The 18481-nt window shown below is 62.8% G+C and overlaps 2 protein-coding genes across 4 annotated transcripts in view; one reads left to right on the top strand and one right to left on the bottom strand.

Moving 5' to 3' along the window:
• The window catches only part of FAAP100 (FA core complex associated protein 100), a 10277-nt gene extending 1058 nt beyond the window's left edge, over positions 1–9219 (top strand). For 2 of the 3 annotated variants that reach the window (XM_024760508.1, XM_024760510.1), the window contains 8 exons: positions 360–1321; positions 2519–2675; positions 3219–3991; positions 4085–4221; positions 5476–5592; positions 7610–7696; positions 8120–8257; positions 8570–9219. In XM_024760508.1, the coding sequence (XP_024616276.1) occupies positions 360–1321; positions 2519–2675; positions 3219–3991; positions 4085–4221; positions 5476–5592; positions 7610–7696; positions 8120–8251 (2365 nt within the window). In that variant the 3' untranslated portion in view covers positions 8252–8257; positions 8570–9219. The remainder of the gene's footprint in view (positions 1–359; positions 1322–2518; positions 2676–3218; positions 3992–4084; positions 4222–5475; positions 5593–7609; positions 7697–8119; positions 8258–8569) is intronic. The other variant, XM_024760509.1, reaches the window with a different exon arrangement.
• Positions 9220–11397: 2178 nt separating this feature from the next.
• Positions 11398–17317, bottom strand: FSCN2 (fascin actin-bundling protein 2, retinal). The gene is made up of 5 exons (XM_024761139.1): positions 16465–17317; positions 12892–13048; positions 12324–12445; positions 11785–11952; positions 11398–11640 (listed from the first exon to the last, which is right to left on the bottom strand). Exons 1-5 carry the CDS (start codon positions 17288–17290, stop codon positions 11435–11437), a joined length of 1479 nt encoding a protein of 492 aa, XP_024616907.1. The 5' UTR covers positions 17291–17317; the 3' UTR covers positions 11398–11434.
• Between the last annotated feature and the right edge of the window lie 1164 nt (positions 17318–18481).

Genomic DNA, 18481 nt, shown 5'->3' with positions numbered 1-18481 from the left:
TAGAGCCTAGACTCGGGCACCTATTCACTACTGGTTTAGAAAATAAAAAGGTAGCAGGTGTGATTCACAGCTGAGGCCTTGGGGGTCTGACAGTTCTGCACTGATGAGAATTTTCTGTCCAAACCCCGTTTCTGGAGGGCTTGGTACATCCTATTATGCACGTGTCCCTGGGCGACTCGTGGGGAGCAAAGCAGTCCGTGGAGCAGGTGGGAGGCACTGTGGCATGCCAGCTGCTCCCTGGCGGCTATAAGTCACTGAGATCGCTCCTTGTACAGACCCCAGGCCCGTCATGTCAGTGGCAGGCTGTCACGGAGGGAGCTTGTGAGCACTGTAACTGACATTTGCCTGTGTTCTCAAAGGTCTGTGAGCCGGGATGACAAGGATGACAGGGACGACCAGGACAGTGAGGATGGGCAGGTCGATGAGCTCCCTGTCCCTGTGATCCCCGTGCACCCAGACACCTGTGTGCTCCCCAGTGCCACACTGCATGCCTTCACCGTGCTCGATGACGTGCTCATCACCCTGTCACAGGGCCCCACCCAGTGGAAGGTGCAGCTGTTTGAGTGTCCGTGTCCAGGGGAGGACCCTAGGCCCGGAGGCCAGATTGGCGAGGTGGAGTTGTCCACCTGCACCCCCCCAGCTGGGAGCCTGGGGGAGCCCACAGTCCCCCGCTTCCTCCCAGTGCTGTGCTGTGCGTCACCACCAGGCTCCAGGGCCCCACATGGCCACCCGTGGGGCTCTGGGGGCGTCACGCTGGAGGGGGCTCTCTTTGGGCTACTCTTTGGATCCGATGCCTCCCTTCTGGAGTCGCCCGTGATCCTCTGCGGTCTCCCCGATGGCCAGCTCTGCTGTGTGGTCCTCAAGACCCTGGTCACCTCCAGGTCTGCCCCTGGTGATCCGAAGGCCCTTGTCAAGATCCTCCATCACCTAGAAGAGCCTGTCATCTTCATTGGAGCCTTGAGGACAGAGCCGCTGTCCGAGGATGTGGAGGACGTGTACTGTGACTGCCTGGTGGCACTTGGTCACCATGGCCGGACACTGGCCATCAAGGCCAGCTGGGACGAGGCAGGGCATCTGGTGCCAGAGCTGCGGGAGTACAGCCTCCCGGGGCCTGTGCTCTGTGCAGCCCGCGGCAGGGGCGGCCGTGTGTACCACAGCACCCCCTCGGACCTCTGTGTAGTGGACCTGGCTCAGGAGGTCTCCCCCTGGGACCTCACGCAGCGTGACGGGGCCCCAGGAGGCCTGCCCTCTCTGCTGTGTCCAGCCAGCTTGAGTGTCTGCAGCGTCGTCACCCTCTCTGTGTCATCTAGGGCGCCTGAAGGTACGAGCCACGGCTGAAAGCTAAAAACCAAAGCCATGGGGTGGGTGGAGCCTCTCTGATGTCTCCTCCCTGTGAACTGTCCGTCCTCCTCTCCCTGCCTCATTCCTGTTCTCCATAAAACTGCCCGGGCAGGCCTACCCTCCCCTGGCATAGCCTCATGGTTGATGCTTCTTATCTTGGGGTCCTGTGTGGGTTTAGGGGCGGGGGCTGTGCTACTCTGCCTGGGTAGGGTCTGCACCTGAGTGACCCTGGGCAAGAGCATCTTCCCATGGCCAGTAGTGCAATGGAAATTCAAATTGGTTCAGGTCAAACCTTTATGGGTTTTTTTGACACTTACTTACCGTGTGGCCTCCAACGAGTCCACCGTGCACCAAAGGCAGGGGGCATCGCCAAGCTCTGATGTGTGTGTTCTCCCCAGACAGAACTGGAGGGGGTTTCAGCCATGTTTGCCCAATGTTAAGGGGGAGGGATAAGAGCCCCCCTCCCCCTAGCGCATATTCCCCTTAAGATAGCCTAAGAATGCATTGTAAGGCCTACCGTGGACCATACTCGATACGAAAGAAATGCTTTTGAAGTGAAAAGACTGCTGTCTCTCCCACAGGGAAAGAGAGACACATGTGGCAGGGAATGGGGGAGCCACACCTCTGGGCGGGTCTCAGGGCCTAGTGGTTCTGGACTTGCAGAACCAGCAGGTCACAGGAGATGGAGCCTGTTTCCCGGGGAACTCCCTGGTAGGCCAGGAGTGGGAAAGGAGACAGAAGGATGTCGAGGAGAGGCGGCAGGCTTCCAGAAAGGCCCCAGTGAGAGCCGACTGGCCAGTGGAGGAGGCCTGGGGCCTGTGTAGCACCTCCTTCTCTTAGGAAATCTCAGAGCAGCTTTGCTAGGGGTTGGGGGGCTGTTGAAGGGGGGATGCACCCAGCTGATTTGATGGCCCTTGTCTGGTACCTTTTAGTCCTGTCCATGTATAAGATGACACCTCTGCTGTGCTGACACCCCGTCCCAGGGAGGGCCCTTCACAGCATATGCCCAGCCCAGTACATGCCCCAGGCTCTTCGGGGATGTCTCCAGAACCCTCTTTTCCTCACCTGGGCACAGGTGTTCTGCCAACACTTATCTGAGTCCTGGGAACTGCTGCATGTTCCCAGCAGCATGCCTCTCCCTGCCTGTTGACCAGGCCCCACGTGTGTCCACCTGCAGGGGGTGCTGAGCTCCTGGCCCTGTCTGCCAAAGGCCGGCTGATGACCTGCAGCCTGGACCCGCACTCTGAGACGCCTCACCCCACCAGAGTGACCTCGGCGAATGCTGGCCAAAAAATTAAGGAGTTGCTGTCTGGAATTGGCACTGTCTCTGAGAGGTGACCAGTGGGCTGAGACTCGGGCAGAGGCTGGCATGGTGTCCACGGAAGGCAGTGTCCTGGGTGGTGGCACTGGTCCGGGACAGGCCTGTTACTTTGCCTCTGACCCCCGCGATAGCCCCAGACGTTGTGTTGCCTGGCCAAAGGCGGCACTAAAGGCCAGCTGTGGGTGCCAAGCCCCTGTGTTTTAGGGTCATTTCTAGGGTGCCTGCCATCCTCTGGGATGTCACTGTGGCACCGCAGAGGAGCAAAGGAGCCAACTTGGAACACGTTGGGGAGCACAGTGGGGGTGGCCAGCCCCACCGTGGGCACCCCTGGCTCAGTGGCCCTGAAGGGGGTTGGGGGAAGGCTCCGAGAGCCCGGTGGGCGAGGCCAGGCTGCCAAGTACAGGCTGCCCCAGCTCCATCGTCTGCTGCTGGAGAAGGAGGTTGGGTCAGACGATTGCATGGGCAGGACAGGAGCCCCTGAGGTGGGGGCTCTTCACCTGATGCTCGAGGAAGAACGAGGTCTGGGCCCTCCCTCAGCAACCATGTCTGTTTCCAGAGTGTCTTCTCTGAAGAAGGCGGTTGACCAGCGGGACAAGGCCCTGACCTGCCTCAACGAAGCCATGAACGTGAGCTGCGCCCTGCTGTCGAGCCGGGAGGGTCCCAGGCCCATCTCCTGCACCATCAGCACCTCCTGGAGCCGCCTGCAGCTGCAGGACGTGCTGACAGCTACCTGCCTGCTGGAGAACAGCAGTGGCTTCAGCCTGGACCGGGGCTGGGCCCTGTGCGTCCAGGTGCTCCGCAGCTCCCGGGCCTTAGACCTGGACTCGGCTGTCTCGGCCATCACCTACACCATCCCTGTGGACCAGCTTGGCCCTGGCGGTCAGCGTGAGGTGACGCTGCCTCTGGGCCCGGGAGAGGACGGTGCGCTTGACCTGCCCGTGACCGTGTCCTGCGCACTCTTCTACAGCCTCAGGGAGGTCGTGGGTGGGGCCCTCGCCGTCACGGACCCTTTCAAGGACCCCTCTTCGAATGAATGCACCCCTGACGTCCTGCCTGAGCAGGACGGCGTGTGCCTGCCCCTGAGCGAGCACACGGTGGACATGCTGCAGGGCCTGCGCTTCCCCGGCCTGGCTGCACCCCACACGCAGGCCCTGGGCCCACTCAGCCCTGCCAGAGACCCCATCCACACCTTCCTGGAAACTTGCTGCGGGCCAGTCAGCCAGCCTGCAGGACCAGCGTCCCTGCGGGCCAAGTACCTGCCCCCGTCAGTGGCCACCATCAAGGTGTCGGCAGAGTTGCTCAGGGCCGCCTTAGGGGACAATCACGCAGGTTGGTGGCACCAGCTGGCTTCGCTGAGGCCTGGGACCCTTCCTCCCTCTCCCAGGATCTGATCAGCCTCACAGCCGCACCTCTCTCCTCCAGGCGTGTCCCTGTGTTCTGCCACCCTGCAGTGGCTTCTTGCCGAGAATGCCGTCGCGGACATCGTGAGGGCCCAAGCACTGTCCTCCGTCCAGGGAGTGGCCCCAGATGGCACTGATGTCCACCTCATCGTCCGCGAGGCAAGCAGGGGTCAGCTGTCCTGCCTGTGGGGCAGTCGGCCTCGACAGCAGCAGTTCTGAGTAGGGTCTCTGGGTTGCTCGAGAGGAATCAGATTCTGGGGCCCACCCTCCAGAAGATTCCGACGCATCCGAGTTCGAGAGGCGGGCTGTGATGGGGTGGCCTTCGTGGGGCCAGGGGCAGCGTCGGCTCCCAGCCAGGTCTCCATGAGTACCGCCCTGTCCAGCACTCTGCACGCGTGGCCCCTGCCCTGTGTACGGCTGGAGTTCACAGCCAGCCCGAGCGGGTCGCTCACTTGTACCCCCAGGGGCAGCACAAGCGACTCCAGACTCCAGGCCACTAAACCCCTAGACCACCAGGGTGCCGGGTCCCATCACAGATGCCCCATGTGCAGGGGCCGCTGAGACACCAAGGTGGAGCTCAGTCCTCTAGCCCCATTCCTCGCACAAACCTTCCTTCCCGAGGCCCTCCTGGCAGCCTCGGGGTCATGTCCGGCAGACCCTTGTGCTACAGCGTTGGAGGCTCTGGCGGAGCATCCCGTGTGGCAGGGCACACCTTGCTGAGGATGGTGGTTGGAGGCTGCCCACTAGACAGCCTTTTCAGGTCAGGCCAAGACTAGGCAGTGTCAAGGTCGGGTGTCCCTGGGGCCTGGTGGTGGTTCTGTAGGTGGCGGAGAGGGGTGGGTGCCCCAGTGTGTCCTACGATTCCAGAAGGAAGAGCTGCCGGAGACAGTGTCCTTCCTAAGGTCCCTAGGCCCCTGGGGTCTTGCCTTGTGTCCTGGCTCTCGCCCATCTTCGCCAGATTTCATCTTTGGCCGGAGGGCACCGGGCTGACCTCACTTGCCCAGCCCCCTCCCTGTTTTCACACCTGCAACCCTGACCCTGCTGTCTCGTGCCTCAGGATGCACGGTGTGGGCCGTGGGTGGGTCCGGGCGTGGGCTGTCCGTGGCGGTGCAGCCACAGCAGGCGCTTGAGTGAGTGCCACGGATCTGGATGCCGAGGGAAGAGGGGTCTTCCTGGACAGATATTCCAAAGGAGCAGCTTTACTGTTGCTTGGCTAGCTGGTTCTTCAGGTGAAAATTCATGTTGAGTGTGGAGATCCAGCCCCGGGAGCCCCCTGAGCTTTGCCCACAGTGGGATGTAGAGCGCAAGCCCAGGCTTCACATGCCCCTGCCAGCTTGGACACTCCCGCCGGGCACGCTGCCCTCGGGCAGGTCAGGGCTGTGGACGGCCAGTGAGGTTCCTTGTGTGTTGCAGGTGGCTGTGACCGACCTGTGCCCAGCAGGGCCCATCCAGGCCATGGAGATCCAGGTGGAGAGCTCCTCTCTGGCCAACATGTGCAGGGCACACCACGCCATCGTCGGGCGTTTGCAGGTCTGTCGGTCATCATGGGCTTGTTTGGGAAGTCTCTGTGGGGTGGTGGGGACACAGGACCCTGGTGGTCTGTGGCTTCCTGCCCGGGGTTGCAGGTAAGCTGTGGGCGGTTGGGAGGTGGGTGGGGGACTTGCTGCTCACCCTCCTGGCAGTAGCTCCCAGTGGCCTGTGAGCACACGTGGTTAAAGGGAGACAGTCCACTGGAGACCAGCGTGAGGTTTCTTCTACACTTGCATGGAGAAGCCAGGCTCGGGCCCTGGGACCAGGTGTCTGCTCGTCTGGGCCTCCACGTCTTCGCTCCACGTCTTCGCCAAGAAAGCGGGAGTTGGCAGCCAGCCCCTCCCATACACACAGCTCCAGGGGCCCTTCCTGCTGCTTCACTGCCATGCACGGCTACTGGGGCTGCAACCCCAGGATCTGAGGGGAGGTCTTTGTGTTCCTGAGGGAAGCCTGTCAGCTGGTGCCCTTGGCAGGCTGGGCACAGGGTCAGGTGGCCCATCTCCTGCCTGTTCTGAGTGTGTGCAGCCTCGGCTGCGCAGAGGGGTCCGAGGTGGCAGCTATCAACTGATTCCCACGCTTTTTCTTAAACATGGACTCTGTGTCAGCCTCACCTGGGAACTTGGTGCACGTCCCCAGGCCCCACCCCAGACACCAAGAGTCGGAGAACCTGCAGTCCAAGCTCTGCCAGGGATCCGAGGCTGCTGTTCTAGACCTACCAGTGCACCCAGGCGAGCCTGGGGGCCAAGCCATGACCAGAGGTCCCCCTCAGGCACTACTGTGACGGCCCTGCTGTGGCACATCCATGGCTTCACTCCCGGGCTCAGGAGTCCCCCGTCCCTAGAGCAGAGCTCCCATGCCTGCATTTCTCTCCCCCAGGGGGCGCCCAGTGTTGCTCTTTCCGGGCCTGAAACAAGCAGGGCTGTCTCCAGATCCGCTGAGCGCAGCAGTTGAGAGGTGGACAGTTAGTGAGAAGCCGGGGGAGGAGCATACCGACCAGACTTCCAGCAAGAAGGGGAGTTAGTGTCCTGGGGCTGCGGGAACAAAGTGCCGCAGATGGGACACAGTGCGTTCACTTTGGAGACAGGGATCCAGGTGTCCGCAGGGTGGTTCCTTCTGAGGCCTCTCTTCTGGGCTCGTGGATGGCCGACTCCTCCCTATGTCCTCATATGGTCATCCCTCTGCATATCTGTGTCCTGATCTTTTCTTAGAAGGACACCAGTCCTATGGGAGTAAAGCCAACCCACGTGACCTCGTTTTAACTTTATCTGTGAAGACCCTCTCTCCAAACACAATCACCGGGGGTGCTGGGAGCTGGGGCTTCCAAGTGTGAATTTGGGAGGCATGCTTCAGCCCCCAGTGGAACGCTGGGGACACTCCCTTGATGGGAATCTTCTTGTGGGCTGCAGACCTCTGTCCTCCGTCTGCTGACACTATGCTTGTGGAATGGGAGTGTTCTCGTGACAACTGGCGTTCATTCACCTGGCCGCTTGGAATCTGGGGGGCCTTGTCAGGTGTGCAGCTTCTGCCACTGGCAGCATCTCCTGCTGCCCCTTGCGGTGTCGGGGTCTCTTCTCAGCGCTCTGCCCTGGAGGCCAGCGGGAGCCTTGCTTCCTGCGTCCGTCTGCAAGCTTGGGTTCAGCCCTGAGAGCCGGCCAGGCTGCCTCCAGAAAGCAGGATGTGAAGCAGCTCTTTCATGGGCCAAGATAGGAACAGCGGTGCCAAGGCCTGAGGCCAAGGATGGGGAAGGGGTGGCGGTAGGAGGTGGGTAGTGAGGGGAAAGGCCCGAGAAGAAAGTTACTTCCAAGTAAATGATCGTCAGGGTGGGGCTAGCGTGCCCTGCCGCCCGAGGTGAAGGTTAACTGGGGGCGAGGCAGGGAGGCCTGATGGATGGTTCGGGGAGGGGGAAGGGCCACCTGGCTCTGCGGGCTGGAGGACAGGTGCCAGGAGCCCCGGGCGCTACGTTGGGACACACGGGAGAAGCACCCTCTCCAGCCGTGTGCCCCTTGTGTCCCCCCAGAGGCTGGTCATGGAGCAGGCTGCCCGGGGCTCCAGCCCGCCTGACCTCCGCCTGCAGTATCTCCACCAGATCCAGGCCAACCATGAGGTGAGGTCCTTCAGGGATCCATGCCCGGAACCTTCCCCCAGCCTGGGCTCCTCTGGGGACACGCACAGGCACTGACTGGGGTGTTGCCCAGCTTGGCAGGGGCTCCCAGTCCTCACAGCCGAGTCGGGTCTGGGCTCCTGCTGCAGGGGTGAGGTGGGGACAGAGCGGGCATGGCCACTCCTCCAACCTGTCCCACATTGGCTAGGACACGCCTGTCCCCTGGGGACATGGTCTTCCCTCAGCCCAGCCACGCCTCCTGTCCCGAGGGGTCATCACGTTAAGGTCACAGATGAGTGTTTTTCCTGGACCACCTACCACAGTCCGAGTAGGATCTGCGCATGGTGGGTGTCCCCCAGAGGGACCCGCTGATGTGCCCAGTGGGAAGGTGGGGCCCTAGCTGTTGCCGCCCATTCCTTCCTGTAGACGCTGCTGCGGGAGGTGCAGACCCTGCGGGACCGGCTGTGCACGGAGGACGAAGCCAGCTCCTGTGCCACCGCCCAGAGGCTCCTGCAGGTGTACAGGCAGCTCCGCAGCCCCAGCCTCCTCCTGCTGTGATGCCAGGTAAACCCCACCCTGCCCTGGCTCTGCCCCTGCTTCCGGCCCCTCTAACAACTCACAGTACCTTCATGGTTTTATGGAGAAAACCTGGCTCCTGGCCTGGGCGGCACTGTGGGCCTGGTTACAGCTGGGGAAGGTCTGGGGTGAGTGCAGCTGGCCCCCTGGATAGCCACCTGGCGCCCCCGGGGGGGGGGGTGGTGTGTGCTCAGAAGAGGCAGCTCTCGTTTAGCAGGTGTGTCAGGGTAGCGAGGCGGTCCGTGACCCCGCTGGGCAGGGGCCTGTCATCCTCCCGCATCACTGCTTCCTTTCCTCCAGCAGCTGCCACGGCCTCCGCGCTCAGCCTCGACACCGCTGGGCCGCCTCCCACCCAGAACGTTGGGGCTGGATCACGGACATCCCTCCACTCGGAAGCAGGGCCCCGGCCATGGGGTCCAGACTCCAGAGCAGGAGCGTCGTTGCTCTAGGGGCCTGCAGAGGCCGCAGAGACAGGGCTTCTGGGTTGAGCCTCGGGCGGGTGTGTTTTGGTGGTTGTCTCATTCCCACCGTGGTGCCCAGAGCCCAGGGCTGCCCCTCTTGGCAGCACCACCCGCCCACCCACAGACCTGTTGTCCAGCACTGTCCACACCTGTCCAGCCGCCTCGCTCTGGGTGCCTTGGCCTCGCTTCTCTGCAGCCGCTGGGGTTACCCGTGGGAGGTGCTCCCTGTGACCAAAGCACAATGACTGTGGGGGAGGGGGTGTTCCTGCAGGTGCCCTGTGGTGGCCAAAACAACAACTTGGTGCCTCTGGCCGGGGCCACACCCAGCGCCCAGCACTGTGCATTGTTTCCAAGGGTCCCTGGGGGCAGACAGCAGCCCCAGCGTGGCTCCGGTGCTTTGGGGGAGGGTGTCTCTCCCCCAGACTTCACGCGGTGCTTTCCTGCTGTGTGTGCAGGGCCTGTGAGGCACCCGCCTCAAGAAGTGACACTTTCTGGTGCTCTGCCTTGGCCTTGGCTGTTTTTTTGCTCTCCCCCTTCAGTCTGGTGGCAGGTTTGACCTGGATTCCTGGACACACCCCCAGCTCCAAGCCCCCAACAAGTCTGGTAGCCACTGCACGGCCCAGATGAGCCTTGAACTGACCTCTAGGGGGCCCTCAGGCCAGCAGGAAGCTTCAACACTGGAGTGAAGTGGTCCCTGCAGGGCCGTTCAGGCCATGAAGGTCGCTGCCCAGGAGGACCAAGGCCACCTCCTTGTCGCCCTCCATGGAGGGAGGGGGGCTGGTGGGGTGCTCCGAGTTGGGGTCTGGGAGAGTGGCTGATCGCCACATGGACCCAGCACTGAAGGGTTCTTCAGGGTGGGAGGAGGATGGGGAGGGGGGCCAGCCCACTCAGTACTGTCCTGTTCCTTCTGTCCCTGAGTTTGCTGGGAGCAGTGTGACAGCTGCTTTCTCCACGGATGAGCAAGCAGTCCACCTCCAGCTTCTGCTGGTCCTTAATGCAGCGTGGAGGGGAGCTGTGGCCCAGCCAGTGAAGGGCCTGCACCCCCTTAGTCCTGTCCCCAGCTGTTTCTGAGGGTCATCTTTCTGTCACCTCCCTGAGTGCCATGGGGGAGGATGGAGTGGCCAGTCCAGCCCAAAGGGACCCCCAAGCACTCTTCCCTGCCTCCCCTCGCCAGCTGCTGCCCCAGGCTGTGCGGGCTCCACTCAGCGATTGTCTGAAGCCAAGTCCACTGTCTGGCCAATGTCAGCAAACAGGAGACCCCTCCTTGGCACCCTGTGGAGCACCTGAGCTCTGGTGCCAGCTTCTTTCAGGTCAAGAGTGCCCCGCAGATGGGCCCCCAACCTTCCTGTCCCATATGCCACCAGGGGGCAGTGCAGACCACAGCTCAGGACAGTCACTCGGTCCCTCTGGGCCCGGGCTCCTGCATCTGGGTACTTGCGCGGTCAGTCGGAGCCCACTTTGAAGTGTGTTGGCCCATTTGGCTCCCAGCCCTTCTTCATTCCTAAGGTGAGGGGAGGCCAGCAAGGTGGGGAGTCAGCCAAGGGGGGCCCTGGGGAGAGACTGGGGAGGGGTCCTTGCTGGTCTTCCCCACCCCCAGGATGCCTCACCCCTTCCTGTCCTCCCTGGCCATATGTGTCCACTCCCCTCTGGAACCAGCTCTGCACCCCTTCCTTGCTGCCCTCCTTTCCCAAAGTGCCTCACACTGGCCAGACTCACTGGAGGTGGGGCTTCAGGCCCCAGGCAAGGGTGGGGGCTGCCCAGGGTGGGGAGAGGGGTGTGGGCTGAGGGGAAGGGTCCATGAGGTCACCTGTGTCTGTGGTCTCCCCCTACTTCAGGCTCTAGACTGTACCCCCAGCCCTCCATCACCCCAGTCCCCAAGGGCCAGGCCAATCCCAGGGGGCATGCCTCTCACCCCACTCCCACCTCCAATGGTCCAAGGTTACCCAGCTCATAAGAGACACTGCCCTGGGTGGGGGTCCTTGGGGACCCAGGGGTTTTGGGTGCCAGCTGGTTTGGGGAGGCATGTGGGTGAACCATGGGCCTTGTCCTGGTCATCCACCCTTCCTAGGCTGGGTGGCAGCAGGCTGGTGCAGAGGCTGAGAAGGGTCCTCTCCCCCATGGCTGACCACACAGCCCTGTTTGGGACAGGTGGGTGTCACTTCTCCATCAGGTGCTTCCAGGATTCTCTTAAGACCCTGCCTTTGGGGAAGGGAGCAGTGATGTGCGCTATGGAGACTCCAAAGACCCTCTGACCTACCTGACTTGCTGGGGCCTAGGACCAGGCTCCTTCCAGCTCCCCCACCCCTACCCCGGTCCTGCTGAGTAGAGTGGGGGTCCCCTCTCCCGGGCTTAGGGAGGGGACGTTCGCCAAGGAGAGACAATCCCGGGGGCGGGGGGCGGACAAGAGGAGGCCCGGGACTGGTTGTCCAGGATGGGGTTGTGGGACGTTCAATCGGCTGGACCCCCCTGGACAAGCCCCAACCTTGGATTTTCTGGGTATGAGGGATGGGGGGGAGGGGGTAGTTGTCCAGCGGCCATCGCAGGAACCCCAGGGCGGAGGGGCCGGGGACTGCTCCCGTGCAGCACTCTGAGACCAGCGAGCCTGCAGACCCTCCGCGCACACCCTTCCCCACCCTGAGCGGCGCCACTGACCCGCGAGCCGCTGGTCACAGACACGGTTTAATGGGGGACAGGAGAACGGCACTCAGTACTCCCAGAGCGCAAACCCGGCCGGGGCGTCTGCGTCCGCGCGCAGCAGCCCCGAGGCGCCGCCGCGCAGGTACTTTCCGCTGCGGGCGCGGATGGCCAGGCGGCCGCGCTCACGGAACTCAAACAGGAAGTCCTCGGCGCGCTCGCCGTCGCTGCACACGCTGCCGTGGCTGCCGGTGTGCCAGAACCCGCCGCCGCGGCCTGGGGGATAAGGGGAGCGGCGGTCGGCGGTCGGCGGGCGGCACGCTCCCGGCTCCGCGCTCCCCCTATCCCCCTCGGCGCCCCCCACTCTCTCCGGGCCCCAGCTCCTCGCGCTCCCCCCGCCCCCATCCCGCACGCCCGCACCTCGGATCTGGTAGGCGCCGTCGCTGAAGCTCAGGTGGAACACGTCGTAGACGGAGCGGTTGGTGTCCAGCTGGTTGGAGCCTCGGCGGTGGCAGACGAAGCCGTCCAGGCCCCGCAGCACGAGGATGGGCCGGTTGATGAGCTTGAGGATAAACTCCTCGTCCTCACCTGATGGTGAGAAAGGGGTTGAGGGGCCTTAACGGAGCTCCCCTGGAAGAGCTCCAGGCCCGGACTCACTGCCCAGCCTGTGTGCCTCGATCTGCCACTGCCATTGTCTTGTGTGGCCTTAGCCAGGGGCCTGCGGCCGTTGAGCCCCCGGTTCCCCAAATGTGCAGCAGTGATCAGGGTGCTCTGGATCTGCTCCCCCACGTCAGGAACGATGGTCTGGACTAGCAAGTATGACTGCTGTCTTGGACAGCAGCAGCTTCACGGGGAAGGAGCGGGGCCAGCCCTCGTGGAGACAGGGTCTCCGAGCTGGCCCTGTCCCCAGGCAGAGGGCCCCCACCCCAGTCTCCGCAGGGAATGAGGGGAGTGCTCACCCACAAAATCGCTGATGGCCGCCAGCTGCCCATTCTTCTTCATGCACACATAGCGCCCATTGCTGGCCTTGAGGGCCACCCGCCGACCTCGCCACTCCATCTCAAACATGGTGTTCTCAGAACTGGAAGGGGCAGGTCAAGGTCCCCTCAGAGGAGCAGGACGTGGGGGCTTAGGGTCAGGCCTCCCCATCCCCCTCAAGTCCAATACCACTCCCTCAGGGGGAGGGACAGGCACTTGCCTTCCGCTGATACCCCCACCACCATTAAGAGCTGTCCCTCACCCCAGTGGGCATTCTTCCCTGGCTGGGCTGCTGTGTGGTCCCCGTGGTTGAGGTGGAGGTGGTGATGCAGGTGGTAGTGGTAACAGAGATGATGGTGGAGGTGATGATGGTGATGGTGGAGGTGGTGGTGATGGTGGAGGTGATGATGGTGATGGTGGAGGTGGTGGTGGTGATGGTGTTGGTAGAGCTGGTGATGGTGGAGGTGATGATGGTGATGGTGGAGGTGGTGATGGTGATGGTGGAGGTGGAGGTGAAGGTGGTCATAGAGGTGGGGATGGTGCACTCACACTTGTGTGGCTGTGGCCTGGATCCCCCCGTGGGTGACCAGGGTCCAGTAGCCCCCAGTGCTGGAGTAGAAGGTGCACTTCCTTGTCTCCCGGTCAATTTGCATCAGGAAAGTTTCATGATCCAGTTCTTCGTCTTGGTTGGCTGAGACATTGATCCCTGGAGGGAGGAGATGGGAAGCCCCTCACGCCTCACCCTGGGTGGGGTGGGGAGCAGAGGGATGGGGAGGCATGCTCTTGGGGCAATCCTGAAGTCAGCGGGGGTCTCATCTAGAACCCTCTGGACTCTAGAAGATTTGGAGCTCTGCCCCAGCACCAAGTGGGTGCGTCATGGACCAATACACACTGCTCCCTAAAGGTACTTGCCCAGCTCCCACCGCAGCCCCAGGAACCAGGCCCTTCCGTGCTGGCAAATCCCCTGCCTCTGCTAATCGTCAGGTAATCTGCTCGCTCCTGCTCTCTCGACCCAGGACTTACACCGGCCTCTATTTATAACTCTTCCCTAAGCCACTGGATGGACACTGGGGTCCCTGTCCTTCCCCAGCCGTGGCTCAGGACACAGCAGGGGCCTGGGGTTTGCTCCTGGGCGCTGAGCAGGGATTGGACCCCTGTCACCTCCCCAGCCCCTCACTCACATGTGCGTGGTCTCCCGAGAACCCTGAGGGAGGGCAAGTCTACTTGGGGCTCTGCCTGGGGTTCCTGGGAGGGAGACGAAGGGGTCATCCATGACCAGGATGGGGGGCAGCAGGCAGGCCGTGGAGCCTCCCCAGTATCTTCCCTTAAACCACATCCCTGTTCCATCACAACTGGCCACTCCAAGAGAGATGGCAGATCACAGAGGTCCCCTGAGGCTGGGCTCCAGTGGCTCCAGCTAGGGGAGCAGGAGGGAGTGTGGCAGACCCCCATCAGAGCCTGAGGGTCAGGGCCACATCCTGCCCTGCCCTACCCGCAGCAGGTAGAGCCCAGACTGCAGAGGTCAGGACCTGTCACCCTTCATGGCTGTACCCTCCAAAGCCCCCCAGGCTGGGGTCTGTCACCCTTCTCACACAGATCATTGCTCAGAGCCAAAGAAGGTGACCCAGCATTCTCACTGCCAATCCCACCGTCCCATCAGCAATACTGAACAAAGTGAGCGCCAGCTGCCCCTGGGCCCGCCATCAGTAACAAAACAGACAGCGGCCCTTGCCCTTCTAGCACTGGTCCATGGGGGGCGGCGGACAACAAGAATGGTGGTACATCCAGTGCCCATGAATGCTGTGGGTTTTGGCCAGGGACAGCCTCACTGAAGCAGACCTGAGGAGGTGAGGGAGCCATCCCCACAGGGGCTAAGTGGGGAGCGAGGCTGCACCTCCACCCCCATCTCCGAGGCCAAGCCATTGGTGTCCCCAGCATTGCCCCACACACACCCGTTCCAGACAGGATGCAGCCTAGGGGCTCCATCTCACACAGCCGGCTGCTCCTGGGGCCCCGACCTTGAGGCAGGAGAGGCTCCACGGAGTCCTGGTTGCCCGCAAAGAGTGTGGACCCCACCGTTCCGGGGGTATTGGTCAAGTGGTGGGTGTCTGAGCAAGAAGGGGTATCTGAGAGCATTTACAGGAGAACTTTCCTTACTCCTGCGAAGACTCAGAAGAGCCAGTGCCCCTCTTTCCTTTGGACTTTGTCCTGTCTGGATGTGAGCCTGGAACAGCAGCAGCCGTCTTGTGACCACAAGGGCACCAGCGTGAGGTCAGAGCTGTCCTGGGAGAGAGGTTCCTCGAAGAGGAAAGAGTGGAGGACTTTGGTGATGCCACTGAGCTGGCAGTGGTGCCTGCCGGGGATCCCACCACCCCCGTGCCTGCAGACTTCCGTTTAGGTGAGATAATCAGTGTCCTTGTGGCTTAAGCCAATTTGCGGCCATTGTTACTTGCAGCAACGAACACTGCCTGCTGGGCGGCCCCGCAGCAATGCCACATCAGTGAGGGCCGGCAGCGGGCACAGCAGAAACAGCCTGGCTGATAGAGGCTGCAAAAAAAAAATATTGGCAGGAGAAGCCAGGGTGCTCACAAACACTCCAGGGGGAAGGAGACGGGTTTGGGGGCTGCCTGACCAGCAAAGTGACAGGGACCGAGGCACCGCCGCTCCACAGAAGCCGCCACTCCAGCTACCTTGGAATCTAGTGGCACCGCTCCCCTCCTCCCGCAGCACTGAGATGCCACACTCCACTTGCTCGAATCACTGGTAGCCAAGTCAACATCTGAATATCTCGGGGCCGGGTCCTATGCCCTCAGGCTTATTGTAAGCAAAGCAGGGAGGCGAATGTGCGGTACCTCTGGCCTCTATAGTGGGAGGCAAATCTGGTCCTTTGTGGGGGACATCCCCCATTAAAGGGATGGGGTCAGACGCAGGGTAGTCCAGAGAATGAAAAGTGGTTTGTACAGCTACCATCCCTCACCACCACCATCATCATCACCACCATCATCACCATCTCCATCACTACCATCACCACCACCATCACCTCCAGCTTCAGCACCATCCCCACTACCACCACCACAAGACTCACAAGCTGAACAGGGACAAACACTTTGTATCCAGCATCTCCTTTGACTCACAGAGAAAGCTTTTTCACACTGCTGCCCACCTTTTAATGACAAGCCAAGCATATGGGCCTTGGCCCAGGCCAGAAAGCAGTGTGGCCAGACAGTAGGACCTGACATGGGAAGGACCGGGGCTGTCTGTCTTCCCTCACGCCCCAGGACCCGACCACATGCCGCAAGTGCCGGGGGGTGTTTGCTGAATGCCGGTCCCTGCTCTGCGCTAGCCTTGAAGACCTGGACTACAGGCCGGGGCCCCTAGAGCCACAGCTGGGCCACCCCTCCAGGTGCTCAGGGCCGGGTCTCTCCCTTCTGGACCAGGTGGTGGCAGTGAGCCGGCTCAGGGTATGCCCAGCCACTCCTGGGTGCACAGAGCCAGGAGCCCAAGCAGCTTGGGGCCACTCTGGGACCTCACCTTCTTTGAGGGGAAGTAGGAACTGCCCACGTTCACCCCACAGGCATGTGATCACATGTGGAAGGGCCCACCGGTCACATGAAGCAGGTGACCGATGATCCAGGACTTGGGGGGAGCCACGCCACACCTGTTGGGTAGAGACAGTGTCTCCCCACCAAGGAGTCCAGGCCCTGGAGGGGCCGCTTACATCCCGCTGGACTGGAGGAACCCCAAGACCCCTCCCCACTCCACTCTTGGTGTCTCTCCTTGCCCTGCCCTTGGTCGCCTTCCAAACCCTTTAAAGTTCAGAAGTGGGATGTTAGAAGGGAAGGGGAGGGGCGGGCAGGGGGCCAGCCCAGTGTGGGCGGGGCCTGCCCTCCTACCCCTCATAGCAGCTGGCCTGGGCCTCAACCACCTCCAGATGAGCGCTGCCCATCCTGCATCCAGTAGCTGTCCAGCGGGCCCGAGGCTCAGCAGGGACCCCATACGTGGCCCACAGCCCACCCACCTACGCTGTGTGCTGCCACACACATGTCCCCACCCATCAGCCGCAGTGCCACTCGCTGCACGAGCCCCACGCTGAGAGCATGGCTGGCCCCGCACCCTCCTTACCTTGCCGCACGGACACGTAGCGGTGGTTGGCGGCCACCAGCACCACCTGCGGGTGACTCTCCTCCAGGTCGAAGAGCTCGTCCTTGCCGGGCCGTGTGTTGCGGCCAGCCCTGAGCGTGCCTGTGGGTCCCACGGGTGCCAGGTAGCGGCCGTCACAGTCCTTGAAGGCCAGCTTGCCCGCCTTGAACTCGAGCGTGTAGCGGGTGTGAGCCTCGGGCTCCCAGACAAGGCGGCCATCGCTGCGCAGGTAGCGGCTGTCGCAGGACTTGAGGCAGTACTGCCGGTTCTGGAAGATGAGCGTGACGAGCGCGTCCACGCCCCACGGTGTGTTGCTGTCCGCCGCGATCTCGTCCTCCTGCGGGCACAGGTGCGCGTAGCGCCGCCGACTCACACTCAGCAGGTGGGCCTGCGGGTGGATGGCCAGGTGCACGGTCCACAGCTCAGCCGGGGTGATGGCTGTGGCGAAGCAGGACAGCTGGTCCTCAGTGCCGCCGAAGAAGCGGCCGTGCGGCTCCGACTGCAGCACCCAGCGCCCATCAGGCTGCGGCAGGACCAGGAAGCGGCAGTCGCGGCCCGGCCGCTCCGCCTCGCAGGCCACGCGCCCGTCCTCCTCGGCTGACAGGTAACGGCCCAGGTGGCTGCTGCGAAACAGCACAGCTGTGCCCTGGCCCGGGTCTGGCTCCAGCAACCACATCTGCTTCCTCTTGAGGCTGGGTGCTGAGGCGTTGACCTTGAAGCCGAAGCTCTCAGCCGTCAGGTAACGGTCAGTATCATTGACGAGGCCGAACTGGATCTTCAGCACCTGGTGTAGGCCATTGGTGGGCATCTTCGGGCCTGGCTGAGGTCCCCAGGAGGGGCCTGGGAAGCTCTCTCTGTGTGCTCACGGCCCCCGAGGTCCCCCAGAGGCCTGGCTCGACGGGGTCGGCCCGTGGCCCCCAGGCCCAGCCGGCGTCATGGACCTGCTGCCCGCTCGGATGCTGCCTCTGGCCAGCGGTCACGGGCCCAGGCAGCTCTTACATGGCCAGCGGGCAGCAGAGGGCGGGTGGGAGGGCGGATCAGAGCTGTGCCGGCTTAGGAACAGCAGCAGACTTTCGTTACCCCAGCTTGGATTTCAGCCACTCCCGGACTGCCCAGGGGCCAGAGCCCAGGGCCGGCAGGGCTGGAGAGCGCCACCCGCCGCAGGGCCGACCACCTCCTCGTCTTCACTGGCAGCTGCCCGGACCCCAACGCGGGCCCTGTGCCCCGGCCTCTGGCCACTGCACGTCTTGGCCTCTCTCCTTGCCCCCCACCTCCGGGCCCCCAGACCCACCGCACAGACTCCCCAGCCCAGCCCAGCTCTTTCCTGAGGTAGAGAAAGCCGCCTGGTGGAAAACTTGCATGTGGCCGCAACCCGATCGCAGCCCTCCACCCTCAGCCGCCAGATCCAGTTACTGCTTCTCTGATTCCTGCTGCCAGGAGTGCGGCAAGGCCCCCAACCCGGGTGGCTGCAGCCGAGTCGCATGCCATCCCCCTCAGTGGCCCCTGGGTCACAGCCTGCAGCCCTGAGTCTGATGCTTCCCGAGGGTGGCCTGTGGCTGGGAAAGTGGTAGGCAGGGCTGTCGGCGCCCCACCCCCATCCTGGCGCCCATGGCACCCAGATCCGAGCCAGGTGTGGAGAGGCAGCCGCTTGGCCGAATGCACACTGGCCGGGGAGCCTGGTGTGTTGGGCCCTGGGAAAAGGGCCCTTGGTTTGGGCTGAGGTGGCAGCTGTATGATGGAGAGTTACACCCGCCTTGCAGGTTGCACAGTGGGAGGGTGACATGGGAGCATGAACGTGGAGCAGACATGATTCCAGGCAGCACAAGGAGGTGGCAGGCTGTCAGACTCGGGGTCACGGGGCCAGGCTCTGACCTGAGCCCTGTACCCTGAGCAACTCTCAGGGCCCGTAAGGTTGCTCTGTCTTCTACGGGCAAGCTCTGGTGAAGCCAGCCTTGATGGTGGCCTTGGAGACCCCTGATCTGCCGTTCACATTGCCAGA

This window comes from Neophocaena asiaeorientalis, unplaced genomic scaffold (genome assembly GCF_003031525.2).
Source record: "Neophocaena asiaeorientalis asiaeorientalis breed wild unplaced genomic scaffold, Neophocaena_asiaeorientalis_V1.1 scaffold30, whole genome shotgun sequence".
Lineage (NCBI taxonomy): Eukaryota > Metazoa > Chordata > Mammalia > Artiodactyla > Phocoenidae > Neophocaena > Neophocaena asiaeorientalis.
This window is presented reverse-complemented; position numbering and strand designations above follow the sequence as displayed.

Bases quoted from the DNA above. Each gene is read 5' to 3' on its own strand.
- FSCN2 (XM_024761139.1), bottom strand. From the start codon at position 17,290: ATGCCCACCAATGGCCTACACCAGGTGCTGAAGATCCAGTTCGGCCTC. The intron at 12,446-12,891 runs GTGAGTGCACCA...TGCCCCTTCCAG, and splicing joins CAGGCCACAGCCACACAAGT to TTCTGAGAACACCATGTTTG. The intron at 11,641-11,784 runs GTGCGGGCGTGC...CTTATCCCCCAG, and splicing joins CGGCGCCTACCAGATCCGAG to GCCGCGGCGGCGGGTTCTGG.